Below are 16,294 nucleotides of genomic sequence, written 5' to 3'. Positions count from 1 at the left end.
AAGGGGCAGGGCTCTGCAGCCCAGGACAGATGAGCACCCCATGCCTATACCTCCCTCCCCCCAACTAAGTACCAGAGCATCTGGGCCCTACCTGGAGACTGGGCCAGCTCTGTAGGCTCAGAGAGCCTGGGGAGGGTGCCAACCCCTCACCTTTAGTATTTTGGGAGATAGGGAAAGTGAACAGACTTTCCCTTCCAAAACCCCTCAGGGTGGTTCCCTACCAGCTGGGCTTACTACTTCTAGAAGAGGGCAGGGAGTGAGGCTGCACTCCCGGGCTTTAGGAGTGAGGCTGCAAGCCTTGCTCAGTATTTTGCTGTCAGCACAAGGAAAGCCAGGAGAGAGTCTGACTCCAGGACTCTGAGCCTCCTGCCTAGTGTGGTCAGAAGGTAGGTGGGTCTTCCCACTCCAGCAAGGCTTAGAACTCTCAGGGGTCTGTGGAGCACCATCTCTGTTGATGGCATCAGCTCAGTAACTCTACCCGGTACATTTCCCTTGTGAAATCACTACCTTGGGAGCAGACCATTCTGAATAACATTTGGGGAAAGACAAGCTGTGCATTGCAAAGACTGGTAATGACAGACGGGTTCCCCATAGGCCTAGGTTACCCTCGACCCCTTTTTCCAGAGCAAGGGCCTGGAATGAAGGCAGTTTCCCCTCGGTCTTTGGAGCCTGGAGATTTGCTTTGGCTCTTTGAGGTGGAAGAGGCTTAGGGGGCCCAGCCCAGAGCAGCTGTGTGTGTACAATCTGGTCCCTCTCAGGCTGTCCGATCTCTTCCGTTCCACTTCGCCTTATATCCCTCAGCCAGCCAGACGGCCTCCTTGCTCAGCAGATGAGTTTTGGAGTGGTTGGTGTGACATTTGTGATTAGGGCAGCTCGCGGTGGCCAAGGTGGCAAGCTAGGTCTTGCAGGCTCACTCCACCTTTGGTTTGCTGGCTCTCAGCCTTGCCCTGTGGGGATGTCAGCCGGGCCCAGCAAGCCTTGGCCCACTACATCTTCCCATTAGGAGGAAAGGTCAGCTGTCGGTTAAGTCAGTAACTAGTCCATAGCACAGGCTTATAACTGCGTGAAGCCAGGATATTGTCCGTGAGCAGAGCTGGAACAAAGCTTCAGTCAGTAAGAACCCACAGAACATTGAATGGTGCCCACATTGCTGTTCTGAGGGGAAGTGACCTCCAGGAGTGGGCAAGGGAGAAGGTTGCTGCTGTCTTTACAGTTCCACTGCCCTGACCAAGTTTCTGCATTCTAAACGGATAGTGTCCATCCCTCATGTAATAGTGGTTTCTGGCCCAAGAGACTGTCCTTTTCAGTTGGAGAAGGTACAGAGGTAGGCCAGGTGGGAAGGCCAGAAGTGCTGATTGCTCAGCTGTCGGGACCACCTGTCCTTGCTGCCCTCCTCTAGTGGGAGCCAAGGGGAGGCTGGCTGATGGGTGTCTGTGGATCAAGGATGTAGTAGGGACTGATGCTCCCACCTCCCTGCGGCCAAAGATGGGGCTCTGCCCGCTGTGTGCCTATCACCACCCACCAGCGGTCATGTCCTGGCTTCCCAGATGGAGAGGTGACAGGCAACATTTTAAAGAGAAAGAAATGAAAACAGGAAACTATTGTGTTGGGGGGAGGTGGGAGGGGAGATGAGAGAACGGTTTGGATTTTGTGTGTGTGTTTGTGGTTGTTTTGGGGTTTTTTTTGGGGGGGTAGTTGTCTGTAACTTTCCTTAAGTGCTTTTTTTTTTTTTTTTTTTTTTTTAATTTTTTAAAAGTAAGCTGCAGGCTTTGGCTTGGAAAACCCCAGGGGAGTTGGGGGCAGAAACCTGAGGCTGCTGCCCCTTTATCTGCCTTCATGGTACTGTCCCCTTCCCCCAGCTCCTCCCTGACTCCGTGAGCCAGGCCTCAGACCTTCCAGCTAACTGCTTCCCATGAGCCACTACTCTGATGTCAGCCTATAACCAAAGGAGCTGGGGGTCTGGGCCTGGTGACCAACCCTTCTCCGCCCACTCAGTCAGGGTGCTCCCCACCTGCAGGCAGGAGGCAACACCCTATCTGCTACCATCAGCCCCTTCCAGAGCCCACTGCCTCACCCCACCCTGTCTAGCCCAGCCGTACCCTGCTCTGCCCCATCTGGGGATGCTCTGCTCAGGGATGGGCCGGCAGGGCTGCCCCAGCCTCCCTGGTAGGCAGAGACTCTGGAAACCTCTGGGGTCCTGTTTTCGGCCATGTGATCCCAGGGGTGCATATGGGCCCCTTGGGTATCTGAACAGAAGGGCATGGGAGGGAGGGCCGCACCCCTGCAGTCCTGCTCTGCTGGTCTAGCGGGTAGCTGCCCACCCTACCCCACCCCGCACCGCGGGCTCCTGAGTTGGCAGATTAAGCATTTTATAAATTGTATTTTAAATACATGTTTTAAACTTGTCAGAACCTTGTCCTCATTTCAGTTTCTGGCCTCCTAACCTCTTGCTGTGGCTGCTTGTTTAACCACTGGGAAGCTATCTCTGCTCAGTCCTAGGGAGGGGCTCTCGCTTTGAGTAATAGGCCTGGGGTGGTGTATGGATTGGGGCCACGGACCCACATGCTTAGGCTCCAAGGGAAGGGCACCCCTGGGTCCTGGCCCTCTGTTGGTGAGAGCATGGCTGAGGCCCCTCCTGCCCTTCCACAGGGTCTGTCCGTTTTAGGGGCCAGTGTCTTTCCCAGGTACTTCCATTATGTTCACCATTCCCTTCAAGCAAGTGGGAAAGAGAATTCCTGCCCTTATGGGACTCCTAGTCCAAGGCGTGGAGGCACCCATCTGAGAATAGTCCCAGCTCTGTGCTTTGAGAGTGCACAGGAGGTCAAGACTTTGAACCCAGGGCCACCTCTAGCAGGACTCCTGACCCTCGGCGGTGTTTTGAGGCGAGTCTTGCTTCAGGGGCTCCGAAGCCTGAGGGAGACTGAGGCCCTCCGCTCTGAGAGCCGAGTGGAAGGGTGAAAACCTGGGGCCTTCCCTGGCACCAGGCACAGAGGCTGAGGTTCTTGTTGTTTATTGGCTTACCAGGCCACAAAAGCAAAATCCAGCAGCAGTCCCTGCCTGATGACCCGTCCGTCTGCAGGCCCTGATTGCTAAGCTGCCCAGAGTCAGGACTCCGCAGGGTCAGTGGGTTCGAGCTGGCACAGAACTGAGCCACTTTTCGGCTGTCAGAGCTGGGTTCCCTAGGGAGAGAGGTGGAAGAGAAGGGTGGGAGGAAGTGAACCACCCCATGTACCCAAGGGGAGAGGAGTCCTTCCCAGGGAGGTGATGGGGCCAGCAGTCGGGCTTAGAGGCCTGATTCCAAGTCCAGTGTTCTTTTATCCCAGGATGCCTGGAAGAGGACTGCTGCAGGGGAAGCTTCCCTCCACCCAGCTGCTAAGCCTGTTTCCTACTACTCCTAACATGGAATCAGACTCAGGCAAAGGACTTAAACCCCCTGCATGAGAAAGGCAGGTAGTGCTACCGAGTCCCGGGCACAGAAAGGCGTAAGTACCATGACTTAGGAACAATCTACCTGGGACACAGACACTCAAAGGTTAGTTTCTTCCCCCTTCCATCCTTTCCCCTTTTTCCTCCCTGGAACAACAGTCTCTGAGGCATCTCTTGGAAGGATGGATTTCCCTTGGGTTAGGCCAGGGACTTCATAAGGAAGGAGGTGGATGGGCCTGGGCTGCAGTCCCTGCCCTCTGGGTACCCACCTGCTTCCTTGAGATCTAGTCTGGAAGAAGAGGCTACGGGTGTCAGGGCCCAGGCTTGGGGGGGTACACAGCTCCAGCATGTAGTGGCTGCCCTGCTTCCGGCGGACCGTATTGTCCAGCCTCGGGCAGAGTGGGATGCAAGGCACCTGGGCATAGGGGCTTTGCAGGTTGGCAACTGGCAAAGGTGGAAGAGGCAGGAGAGGGGAATGTTTCAGAGCACGTCCAGTGCTGGGAGGCAGGCAGACCCATGTGAAATCCCAGCTTTGCCACATAACGACCGGGGTGGGTTTGGGCAAGTAACTTAACCTCTCTGAGCTTCTGCATAAGCTGGAGCTGATGGTGGTATCCGCCTCAGAGTTGATGATGAGGATTAAAGGGATAATATATGCAAAGCACTCAGCTAAATGCTGAGAACAGTGTAAGGGCTAATACCTGCTTAAAAAGGAGCACATGTCTTTGGGATGAGTCCTGGCAGAGTCTGATAGGCACACTCTACAGACTCTAGAAAGCTTCTAGCCCATCACTTGGCACACAGTAGAAGTCTACTATTATGGGAAGGTAACCTTGCCCAGAGGAAAGAGCACAGGTTTTAGAGTCAGACCTGGGTATAATCTCCCCTTTCTGACACATGCTAGCTGTGGGACCTTGGGCAAGTTGCTTAAACTTCAGTTTTCTCATCGTGAATACGTGGGGTAAGTATGTGATTATGAGGATTAAATTCTAGCATGTCTGCAAAGGGCTTAGCATAGTGAGTGACCCCAGAGGGTGCTCAATAAATGATGAGGTGGGATTGCTAAGCACTCTTCCTCCTCAGTCCAGGCTCTTGGGACCAACCTGTGCTCAGGGCTAAGGCTCAGGGGAAAGGGTGTGCGGAAGGCTGGAGATGGGTGGTGATTATCAGCCAGCTGGCTGATGGCACACAGTTAAGCCCGAAGTGGGAAACCATGTCTCAGCTCCTGGGCCTGGCTGTGTGGCACCCAGGGCCCTCACCATAGTTCTGCTGCTTCAGCTGGCTCAGGATCCTGAGGGCTCTTCGTTCTGGGACTTCCAAGGAGTCTGCCTGCTGCGGGTTGTAGGGAAGCTTCTTCTGGGACTGCAGCCGGCCAATGGCCGGTTCCATCTCTCGGGCCTTACAGGTGCCTTCCTTCAGCTTCTTCTGGTAATAGCTGGGGAGGCAGTGCCACCCAGCTCAGCCCAGCCGTGTTTAATTCACCCTCCTCCTCCCTCACTCTTTCTGAGCCCCTGTTCTGTCTGGCCAGCTCAGGAGCAGGGCCACAAGAGATCTGGGTTTTAGTCCTGGCTCAACTATTAACTTCCTGTAACTGTGGGCGAGTCACTGCTCTGCTCTGGGTCTCGGTCACCCCTATAAAGTGGGGGGAAATGGTTATCTCTGCCAGTCATTGGAAGTCACTTCTCTAAGCAGATCAGTCAGCGTTTTTTATGGGGTTAAAAACAAAGATTAAATAACAAGACCCATTAAGCATTCAGCAAATTGACTCAAGGAAAGAGCTTGGTAAATGTTGCCCATGATTTCTATCACTGGTATTTTTACTTAGATGTGCAAGTGCTTTGTAAGCCAGCTGTGCAGTTAACTCCTCCTCATCTTCCAGATCGCAGTTTAAAGGCTATCTCTTCCAGAAAGTCCTCTCTCCTCCAATAGATGGGTTAGGCTCCCACTATAGGCCCCCTGACAACTTGTACTTAACCCTATCACAGCCCACTTAATACTCTTAACTCATCACTACTTGCCTTTTCCCCACTAGACTGCAGCACCATTCATTCATTCATTCAAATATTTATTGAGTGTTTACTGTATGCTGGCCACTCACCTAAATGCTTGGGAAAGAGCAGTGCAGGAGATATTCATATAAGGTCCTTGTGTCATCTCTCAGCCCCACCTCTTAGTCCAGCCACTGTCATAGCAACCACTTCTACGTGGGCCTCAACCAGCTCTGCACAGGGACAACCTGGCCCAGTCTCACCTCAGATCTTACCTCTTGCTGCTTGCTCCAGAGCCTCTCTGACACATATGCGCCCCAGAAGTGCAGGGGAGTTAAACATCTGTGTGGGGCACCCTTGACAAAGGAACCAGCAGCTGAGGTATACAGGCTCCTGTCTCTTCCCCTGATGGTTCTGAGCCACCATTCATAGTCTCCTCAGAAGATCCTGGGGATGGCTGACTCAGTAGCACATCATTGTATTGGCTCCTCCTCCTTCTGTGTTCATGTCCCTTCCCTCACATCTGCTCCCTGGTATCACTTTTTAAATCAACCACCTATGCACATATCTAGTGGGAGAGTCGGACCATGAACAAGTAAATAAATTATGGTACCATGTGGGGAGTGATGGGTGTTCTGAGAGAAAGTAAAAGCTGAGTAGGAGGTAGTGATGAGCTATTTTGTCCATAGTAGTCAGTGAAAGTCTCGAGGTGGTGGCATTTGAGCAAAATGAGGGGAGGAACCAAGCTAAGTGGATATCGGGAAGAAGCCTCTTTCAGGCAGAGGGAATGGCTTGTGAAAAGGCCAGGAGGCGTGAAAGAGCTTGGTGAGCTCTAAGAACAGAGAGGTGCTAGAGCTTGTGTGTGAGGGAGAAGGGGGTAGAAATGGGCAGCAGGATGGGGGGGCCAGACTACCTGAGACTTTGTAGGCAGTGATGAAGGCTAGGCATGCTACTCAGAGTGTTAGGAAGCCCGTAGGGCTTAAGCAGGTGGTTCTGCTAGGACCTCTGCCTATCCCTGAAGCCTGGAATTTTGGGTTTTAATGAGCTTCACACAGAGAAAATAGAAAATGAATACCAGAGCCCTCAAATGGAGATTGGATCTAGACCCCTGTGTAGAATTAGAACCTGAAAAGACAGCATCCTGAGTAAAAAGATGGACTAGGAAATAACTTCACCCCACAGGGGCCAACAGGACATGAGCAGAGTGTGTGCAACTTTCTCAGTCGCCATTTTAAAGGAAATTGCTTGCTCTCTACTTCCTCTCCTTCCCCTTCTTATGGGCTTGAATTTAGATGTGTTGCTGGTAAATTGGCTTAGGATTGACCTAGGGAATGGCGGAAGAATAAGTGGGAAAGAAACTGGGTGCTTGAGCAACCTTGCCTTCCTGCCTGCTTCCTCCAAGCCATCAATATGAGAGAAATAAACTATATTGTTTGAACTGTAGTACATTGGGGTCTATTCCTTAATGAATACACTAATCTAGAATTCTGTACCTAGCTAAATTATTCAGTAAGTGTGATGGTAGAATAAACAATTTTGTAGACATACAAAATCTCAGAACTCATGCCTCCCATTCATCCTTTCTCAGGAAGGTACTGGAGGGCATGTTCTTCCAAAATGAGGGCATAAACCAAAAAGAAAAGGAAGATATACATACAGAAAATAAGAAATCTAACACAGGAGAAAGACAAAAGTTAAAGGAAGATGGTGAAGGGAGATCCCACAATGGCAGTGCAACTGCCATAGAGGACAACCAGTTTAGGTTGGATCACTATAGCTTAAAAGACAAAAATTTCAAGGGCTGGCATTCCCATATCTGTCGCTGAATTACTGCCTTTCTAACCCCAAAAAGCTACTGGTGAAACATGCTCCCGTTATTTTTTTTTTTAAGCAAATCAAACCAAGAAAGAGTAAGCAAATCAAGGAAAAGTAAGACATGTGATCCAGTAGACAGAATTCCAATCAGAGGAAAGGAAGAAAGAATTCCTAGGATGACAACAGACTCCCAAGATGACGGCTCTGCAGCATGCCTAAGAAGAAATTAATCCAAAAATGAGAAAAATGGAATTATTTAGAAAATGCCTCCAAGAAAAAGAAGCTCTAGGAAGGTACAAGAATTGTCAGTGAGTACAAAGAAAAAAAAAAAAAGGCAATTGTCAACTTTTAGGAAATGAAAAAATAAGAAAGGAAATGAAATCATTATATAAAAAATGCTCAGCTATGAATAATTGTGTAGCCATAATATTAGAAACCCCAAATATTTAGTTAAAAAATGATAATATATTTGAATGGGGAAGGAGGAGCTGAGGGGATAGTTGTATCAGACAGCTAAATTCTTACCATAACAAGAAGTCAGTAGATACAAGTCTAAAAATCATTAACCAAAATATTGTAGTACATCCATATTATGTAGAAGTAACTGCCAGAAATACTCAAGAAGAAAGAGAAAGCCTGGAGAGGGTGTGGAGAAAAGGGAACCCTGCTACGTTATTGGTGGGAATGTAAATTGGCACAAACCACTATGAAAGACAGTATGGAGGTTCTTTTAAAAACTAAAAATAGAGTTACCATATGATCTAGCAATCCCACTCCTGGGCATATATCTGGAAAAGCTGAAAATTCTAATTCAAAAAGATACATGCACTCCAATATTCATAGCAGAACTATTTACAATAGCCAAGACACGGAAGCAGCCCAAATGTCCATCAACAGATGACTGGATAAAGATGATAAAATATAAAATGGAATAAAAAAAGAATGAAATAATGCCTTTTGCAGCAACATGGATGGACCTAGAGATTATCATACTAAGTGAAGTCAGAGAAAAGACAAATATCATATGATATCACCTGTATGTGGAAAATAAAAAAATGATATAAATGAACTTATTTACAAAACAGAAATAAACTCACAGACATAGAAAACAAACTAATTGGTACCAAAGGGGTAAGTGGGGGGGTGATAAATTAGGACTTTGGGTTAAAATATACACACTACTATATAGAAAATAGATAAACAACAAGGACCTACTGTATAGCACAGGGAAATATATTTAATATCTTGTAATAACCTATAATGGAAAAGAATCTGAAAAAGAATATATGTATATATGTAACTGAATCACTTTGCTGTACACCTGAAGCATTGTAAATCAACTGTACTTCAATTAAACAAAACAAACAAACAAAAGAACCTCCCCACAAAGAAAATAAGGTCCAAGCAGCTTCACTGTAAGTTCTGTCAAACCTTTAGAGGAGACTGAATACCAAGATTTCATGAACTCTTTCAGGACATGAGAACACGTAACTCATTTTATGATGCCAGCATTATACTAACAGGAACACTAGATATCACCCAAAAAGCAAGTTAACGACCAATATCTCCTTTGAACATAGGTGCCAAAATTCTTAACAAAATAGCAGGTTGAATCCAGTAATATATTAAAAGGATAATACATTACAACTAAGGGGAGTTTTGCCAAAGAATGCAGTTAGTTTACATTGAAAAATCAGTTTTATCTACTATATTAACAGAATGTAAGAGAAAAACCTTATAATCATCTCAAGATGCAGAAAAAGCATTTGACAAAATTCAACTCCCATTCATAATAAAAACACTCAGCAAACTAGAAATAGAAAGGAACTTCCTCAACATGATAAAAGTATCTACGAAAATCCTGCAGCTAAAATCAAGCTTAATGGCGAAAGATTGATTGCTTCCCCCATGATCAGGAGCAAGGCAAAAATGTTTGCTGTCATCACTTTTGTTTTACTTAAGGTCTTAGCCAGTGCAATAAAACAAGCAAAAGGAATAAATGCTAATGGATTGGAAAGGAAGAAGTAAAGCTGTCTTTATTCACAGATGACATCATTGTGTGTGTAAAAATCTTAAGAAATCTATTAGAAAAAGCTACCAGCACTAATAAGTGAATTTAGCAAGGTCATAGGATACAAGATCAATATACAACAATAAACTATACTTCTATAATACCAGCAATGAGCAATAGGAAAATGGAAACATCTACAACAGTATAAAATATGAAATACTTACGGATATATATATATATTTTAAACTTCTTAACCGTGAACTCTCATGCTTTGCAGAGGTCTAAACTCTCAGCACCTTATCACTACTTACGGATATATTCAACAAAATATGTAAAAGATCTATATCTTGAAAACTATAAAATCCTGCTGAAATTAGAGACCTAAATAAGTGAAGAGTTACACCATGTTCATGGACTGAAAGACTTGTTATTATTAAGATGTCATTTCTCCCAAAATGAACATATAGATTCAATGCAATCCCAACAAAATACCAGCAGCCTCTTTTATAGAGATTGACAAACTGATTCTAAAATTTATATAGAAATGCAAAGGACCTAGAATAGACCAGGATCTAGAACTCTTTGAAAAAGAACAAGTTGGAGGACTTACTCTACCTGATTTGAATACTTACTATAAAGCTGTAGTAATCAAGACCTATGTGGTATTTGCAGAAATATAGACACAGGAAGAGAATAAAGAATCCAGAGGTAAACCCAAGTGTATATGGTTAATTAATTTGGGGGGGGGACTTTCTATTTATAGTGTATTTTTTTTCTTAACTAAGGTTTTTTTTGATAGACTTTTTTAGATTCACAGAAAATTGAGTGGAAAGTACAGACAGTTCCCATTTACCCGCTGCCCTTCCCCCACACACACACCCACAGACTCCCCCATGATCAACATTCCCCACTAGAGTGGTACATTTGTTACAACTAATGAACTTACACTGACATATCATTATTACCATAAGGCCATAGTTTACCTTAGGATTCACTCATAGTGTTGTACATTGTATAACGTTGTGACAAATGTGAAATGACATGTATCTACCATTATGGCAATACAGAATAGTTCCATTGCTCTAAAAATCTGTGCTCCACTTCCCTCCCTCTCCCCTCACTCCAGTAAGCACTGATCTTTTTACTGTCTCCATTGTTTTGTCTTTTCCAGAATGTCACATAGTTGGAACTGTAAAGTATGTGGCCTTTTCAGATCAGTTTTTTTCACGTAGCAATATGCATTTAAGTTTCCTCTGTCTTTTCATGGTTTGATGGCTCTTATTAGTGCTGAATATTCCACTATGTAGGTGTAGCACAGTTAATTTTGTGTGGACTAAGTTTTCAGTTCTTTTGGGTAAATACCAAGGAGCACAATTGCTGGATCATATTGTAAGAGTTTGTTTAGTTTTGTAAGAAACCACCAAACTGGAACTTCACTGATGGAACAGTGGTTAAGAATCCGCCTGCCAGTGCAGGGGACACGGGTTCGATCCCTGGTCCGGGAAGATCCCACATGCCACAGAGCAACTAAGCCTGTGTGCCACAACTACTGAGCCTGTGCTCTGCCTGCATGCCACAACTACTGAAACCCACGCACCTAGAGCCCAAGCTCCACAACAAGAGAAGCCACCGCAATGAGAAGCCCGCACACCGCAACTAGAGAAAGCCCATGCGCAGCAACGAAGACCCAATGCAGACAAAAATAAATTAATTAATGAATTAAAAAAAAAAACCCACCAAACCGTCTTCCAAAGTGGCTGTACCATTTTGCATTCCCACCAGAAATGAAACGAGTTCCTTTTTTTAAATAGATTTATTTTTTTAATTTATTTATTTTTGCTGCATTGGGTCTTGTATGTTTATGTATACATGTATATATATGTATATATATAATATGTAAGTAATGTTTTTCTACTCCAGATGGTATTGATAAAAATTAACTTGTAAGAGAGCTGTATTTAATTGGCTTAAAGAAAGGGGGAAAAAAGCTTATGTAAATTAAGACTAGTCAAACAAGCATATATTATCTCTACCAGATGTTTAACATTATAATGCTATGAATTCAACCTAAGAACAAAATGCACAATTAAAGTGCACTGTTTGATGTATGTCAACCATGACAGTAAATTAAAAGTAAAAAAGAATGGAGAGAGCCATACGTTTAACTTTCTAGGTTCTTTGTCTCTGTGATTTCTTTTTTCTTTTTTAATTTTGTCCAAGCTGTGCAGCTTGTGAGATGGTTCCTGGACCAGGAATTGAACCCAGGCCTCCACAGTGAAAGCGCCAAATCCTAACCACTAGGCCACCAGGGAACTCTTTGTGATTTCTGATACTTGCCTGATTTGTCCACAAGGAAACTAATATATATATACACACGCACACTAATATATATATATACACACACTAATATGTATATTAGTATATATTAGACCTGAATCACTTTGCTGTACACCTGAAACTAACACAGCATTGTAAATCAACTACACTTCAATAACAAAAAAAATTTTTACAGACAAATTAGTCTTACTTTGATTATCTGATAAAAATGGAACTGATTGTGGAGAGAAAAATTCTGTGTTTCAATAAAAGCTGTAACACCCCTTTGTAGGTTGTTATAAACTGGCTCCTGCCACTTGTTGTATTCACAAAGTGAATCAACATTTCTAGTTTCCCTCCACCCTCCTGACCTGGCATCACTGAAAACTAGGACTGCCCTTTTCCCAATGTCCTGCAAGCTAAGGCAACTTAATATAAACGTCCATAAGAAAAAATCACTGCAACAGATCATGTATAACAACCCTGTATGCCTGCTGCTGTTAGTTCACGGGAACACCCAGTGCCGTCACCAAAGACATTCAAACTGCAAGCCAGAAAATTCATCAGAGAGCCGCCAGATAGCCTCACTCCACCTTTTTTTTTTTTCTTTTTTGGCCACTGTGTGGCATGCAGGGTCTGAGTTCCCCAACCAGGGATCGAACCCGTGCCCCCTGCTGTGGAAGCGCAGAGTTTCAACCACTGGACTGCCAGGGAAGTCCCTCCACCATCTGAAGATGCTTTGAGACTGACATGTAAGAATCTCACAATTAACTGCCCTCTGGTCTCAAAAACTGAGTTTACAATTTATTCTAACCATTAACCTCTGTTTCTCTTTTTCCAAAGAAATGCCCCTCATTAAATGCTTGCTAGCAGCTCACCATATAAAGGCCTAAGTTAGGCGGGTGCCCTACTCCCACCTATACCATTGCCTCCTAAAGTGAGCTCCGACTGTCACTGAACTGACCTGTTCTCAGGACTAAGAGACGGATCCAGGGAAATACAGGATCATGTGCTTAGATTTGTTCTTTTCTGCTTGTTCCAATCTGTGTTTTCCTCCCCCTTTCACAGATCTCTTTGCAACTTCTAACCCGACTTTTTCTCCATGGCCACCAACTCGGCTTTTAATAGATGAACCTTCTAGGGAAGTGCCAGATGGAGGGAAGGAAGGAGTTTAGGACATGCCATCCCAATATGTGCCACTTCAGCATGTTGATTATTTTGAGTTAAAGGCACTTGAAAAACAGTAGATGCAAGAAGGGTCCACTGACTTTTTCTTTCTAAAAGCAGGAGACAAAATTCCCAGGTGAAAGCTGCCCTCCCTGAACCAGGAGGAAGAAACATTCTTATCACAAGAGAGGAAGAGGGAACTTCGCAGCGGTCCAGTGGTTAGGACTCTGTGCTTTCACTGCCGAGGGCCAGTGTATACGTGTGGTGCGGCCAAAGGAAAAAAAAAGAGTCCAGGCCAAGAGAACGCTGTACAAACAGACATGGTTAAAATAACTCTTATCTTCCTACTTCTGCCCATATATATATATATATATATATATACACACACACACACACACACATATATATATATATATATATTTTTAGACTGTGCTGGGTCTTCGTTGCTGCGCACGGGCTTTCTCTAGTTGCAGTGAGCGGGGGCTATGCCTCGTTGCAGTGTGCGGGCTTCTTATTGCGGTGGCTTCTCATTGCACAGCACAGGCTCTGGGCGCGCGGGCTTCAGTAGTTGTGGCACACAGGCTCAGTAGTTGTGGCTCGTGGGCTCTAGAGTGCAGGCTCAGTAGTTGTGGTGCATGGGCTTAGTTGCTCCGCAGCATGTGGGATCTTACGGGCCAGGGCTCGAACCCGTGTCCCCTGCATTGGCAGGCGGATTCTTAACCACTGCGTCACCAGGGAAGCCCCTGCCCGTATATTTTAGTTACTTTTCTACAGTTGCTACTCTTTTCATCCTTGTATGCAAGCCCCTCGGGCTTGTCAGTTCTTTGGGTCTTCATTATTCTTGTCAGGGCTCCCATGTGCGTGTAAGTTAAACTTGTATGCTTTTCTCCTGTTAGTCTGTCTTACATCAGTCCCAGCTGGAAGCTCTAAGAGGGTAAAGGAAAATTTTACCTCCCCTACACACTAAATGTCATTTTTTACTTGAAAAAAGGGCAAACTATGGTTATGCAGCCTTGCGTATTTTGGCAGGTATTTTCTCGAAAATGGATGAAGTTAGCCCATCCTTTCAAGGAAAACAGCTGACAGCATTTGTTACCTATGACAAAATGAAAGCTTTCAAGTAAAAAATTAGAATTTGGGAAAGCAAATCTATTATCATGGGACTTCCCTGGTGGCCCAACGGTTAAGACTCCGAGCTCCCCATGCAGGGGGCCCGGGTTCGATCCCTGGTCAGGGAACTCAGATCCCCACATACTGCAACTAAGCCCGAGTGCTCTAGAGCCCACACACTGCAACTAGAGAGCCCACGCACCGCCACGAAGAGCCTGAGTGCCCACGTGACACAATGAAGACCCAGTGCAGCCAAAATAATATAAATAATAAATAAAAATTTAAAAAATCCATTATAATAAGCATGTGTCATATGCATGTTCATACACGGAATAGTTTATAACAGTCAAATGAGTGAACTGAACTGTAGCCTCACACAACACTTCTAATATTTAAAAACTTTTTTTTTAAAGCAAGGATGACTTTATTTTATTTATTTATTTATTTTTGGCCATGCCATGTGGCTTGTGGAATCTTAGTTTCCCAACCAAGGATCTAACTTGGGCCCCAGCAGTGAGAGCACCAAGTCCTAACCACTGGACCGTCAGGGAATTCCCTAAAGACTTGTCTGACATTAGGGGTGATATTAATAATTATACATATGATATATAGAATAACTACAATGAAATGTGTCAACATTTAGAAGATACGCAATATGTTCTAAATGAACAATGCATGTTACAAAAGCCATTCATGGGAAAAGATCCATTTAAACTACAAAAACAATAGATTTTTTATTTAAAAGAGTACAACGAGGGTACTTCCCTGGCGGTGCAGTGAATAGGACTCCGTGCCCCCAATATAGGGGGCCCGGGTTCGATCCCTGGTCAGGGAACTAGATCCCACATGCATGCTGCAACTAAGAGTTCGCCTGCCACAACTAAGGAGCCCTGGACGTGCAACTGAGGAGCCTGCCGGCCGCAACTAACACCCCACACAACCAAATAAATATTTTTTTAAAAAAAGAGTAAACGAACAGTTCACAGATATGGCATCAGATTCCATATGGCATCAGATTCCATATTGCAACCAACTTTTAGGACACTACTCGTCAAGTTTGGTGTACTATCAAAGAAAACTACCTCCATGATATATGGGATATTAAATGAAAAGGCTATTAAAATACTTTTTCCAATTACATATTTGTGTGAGGCCGGATTTCTTCATATACTTCAACCAAAACACCAGATTGAATGCAGAAGCATATAGGAAAATCCAGCCAACTTCTTTTATGCCAGACACTGAAGAGATTCTCAATATTGTAAAGCAGTGCCATTCTTCTCATTAACTTTCTTGTTTGTTTGTTTTGGAAAATATCGTTATTTTTTCATTTAAAATGTTTTTTTTCTATTAACATGTAATGGGGTTATCTTTGTTAAATAAATTAATATTTTTTAGATCTCTCAGTTTTAAGTTCATATATAGAAAATATTGACAGTTTCCTAGACGAAAAAGTTTTAAAACTGCTGCTCTTGAGAAACTCTTGCCCAGGTATCCTGGAAACATATACAAAATTTTAACACTGTTTCTACCATGGCTGGAAACTGAACATAGACCTAATGTCCATCTGCAGAACAAATACATACATTGTGATGTAGTCATACCAGATAATAGTATGTAGCAGTGAAAATGATAAATGATCTACAGCTCTGCATAAGAACATGGATGAGGCACAAATACCTAACACTGAGAAGAAAAAGTAACAGAGGACTTACAGTATGAGTCCACTCCGATAGAGGTAAAAAAATATGGAAAGCTAAACAATAAAGTATTCAGGAATACAAACAAGTGTGAGTCAAAATTTAAAAGTGCCACTGCAGGGCTTCCCTGGTGGTGCAGTGGTTAAGAATCCGCCTGCCCATGCAGGGGACACGGGTTCGAGCCCTGGTCCGGGAAGATCCCACATGCCGTGGAGCAACTAAGCCCATGCGCCACAACTACTGAGCCTGTGCTCTAGGGCCTGTGTGCCACAACTACTGAGGCCACGTGCCATAGCTACTGAAGCCCGTGTGCCTAGAGCCCATGCTCCGCAACAAGAGAAGCCACTGCAATAAGAAGCCCGCACACAGCAACGAAGAGGAGCTCCCATTCGCCACAACTAGAGAAAGACCGCGCGCAGCAACGAAGACCCAACGCAGCCAAAATAAGTAAATGAAATTTTTTTTTTTTTAAAAAGTGCCACTGCATATCCACCAGACTGAAACTAGCAAGACTGACAGTATAGATTTGCACAAGATGTGGAGCAACTGGAACTCTCGTACATTGTTGATGTGAGTGTAAAATGGTAGAATCACTTAGATAAAAAAGTCTGGCAGTTTCTTGTAAGTAAAATACACCTATCCTGTGACCCAGCAATTCCATTTCTGGGTACTTACCCAAGTAACAAAATATATGTCCACACAAAGACTTGTACAAAAATGTTAATAGCAGCTTTACTCATTATAACCCCAAACTAAAAACA

General features: G+C 44.5%; 1 protein-coding gene across 1 annotated transcript in view; it reads right to left on the bottom strand.

Moving 5' to 3' along the window:
• Window positions 1–3,120: 3,120 nt before the first annotated feature.
• Window positions 3,121–16,294, bottom strand: part of SPATA21 (spermatogenesis associated 21) — a 31,709-nt gene continuing 18,535 nt past the window's right edge. Inside the window, 4 exon segments of the mRNA XM_060295416.1 lie at window positions 3,121–3,156; window positions 3,158–3,179; window positions 3,696–3,870; window positions 4,686–4,861. Coding sequence (XP_060151399.1) covers window positions 3,121–3,156; window positions 3,158–3,179; window positions 3,696–3,870; window positions 4,686–4,861 — 409 coding nt within the window.

Source organism: Globicephala melas, chromosome 1, assembly GCF_963455315.2.
Source record: "Globicephala melas chromosome 1, mGloMel1.2, whole genome shotgun sequence".
NCBI classification, from domain to species: domain Eukaryota; kingdom Metazoa; phylum Chordata; class Mammalia; order Artiodactyla; family Delphinidae; genus Globicephala; species Globicephala melas.
Note: the sequence above shows the minus strand (reverse complement) of the source record. Positions and strands in the feature narration are given on the sequence as shown.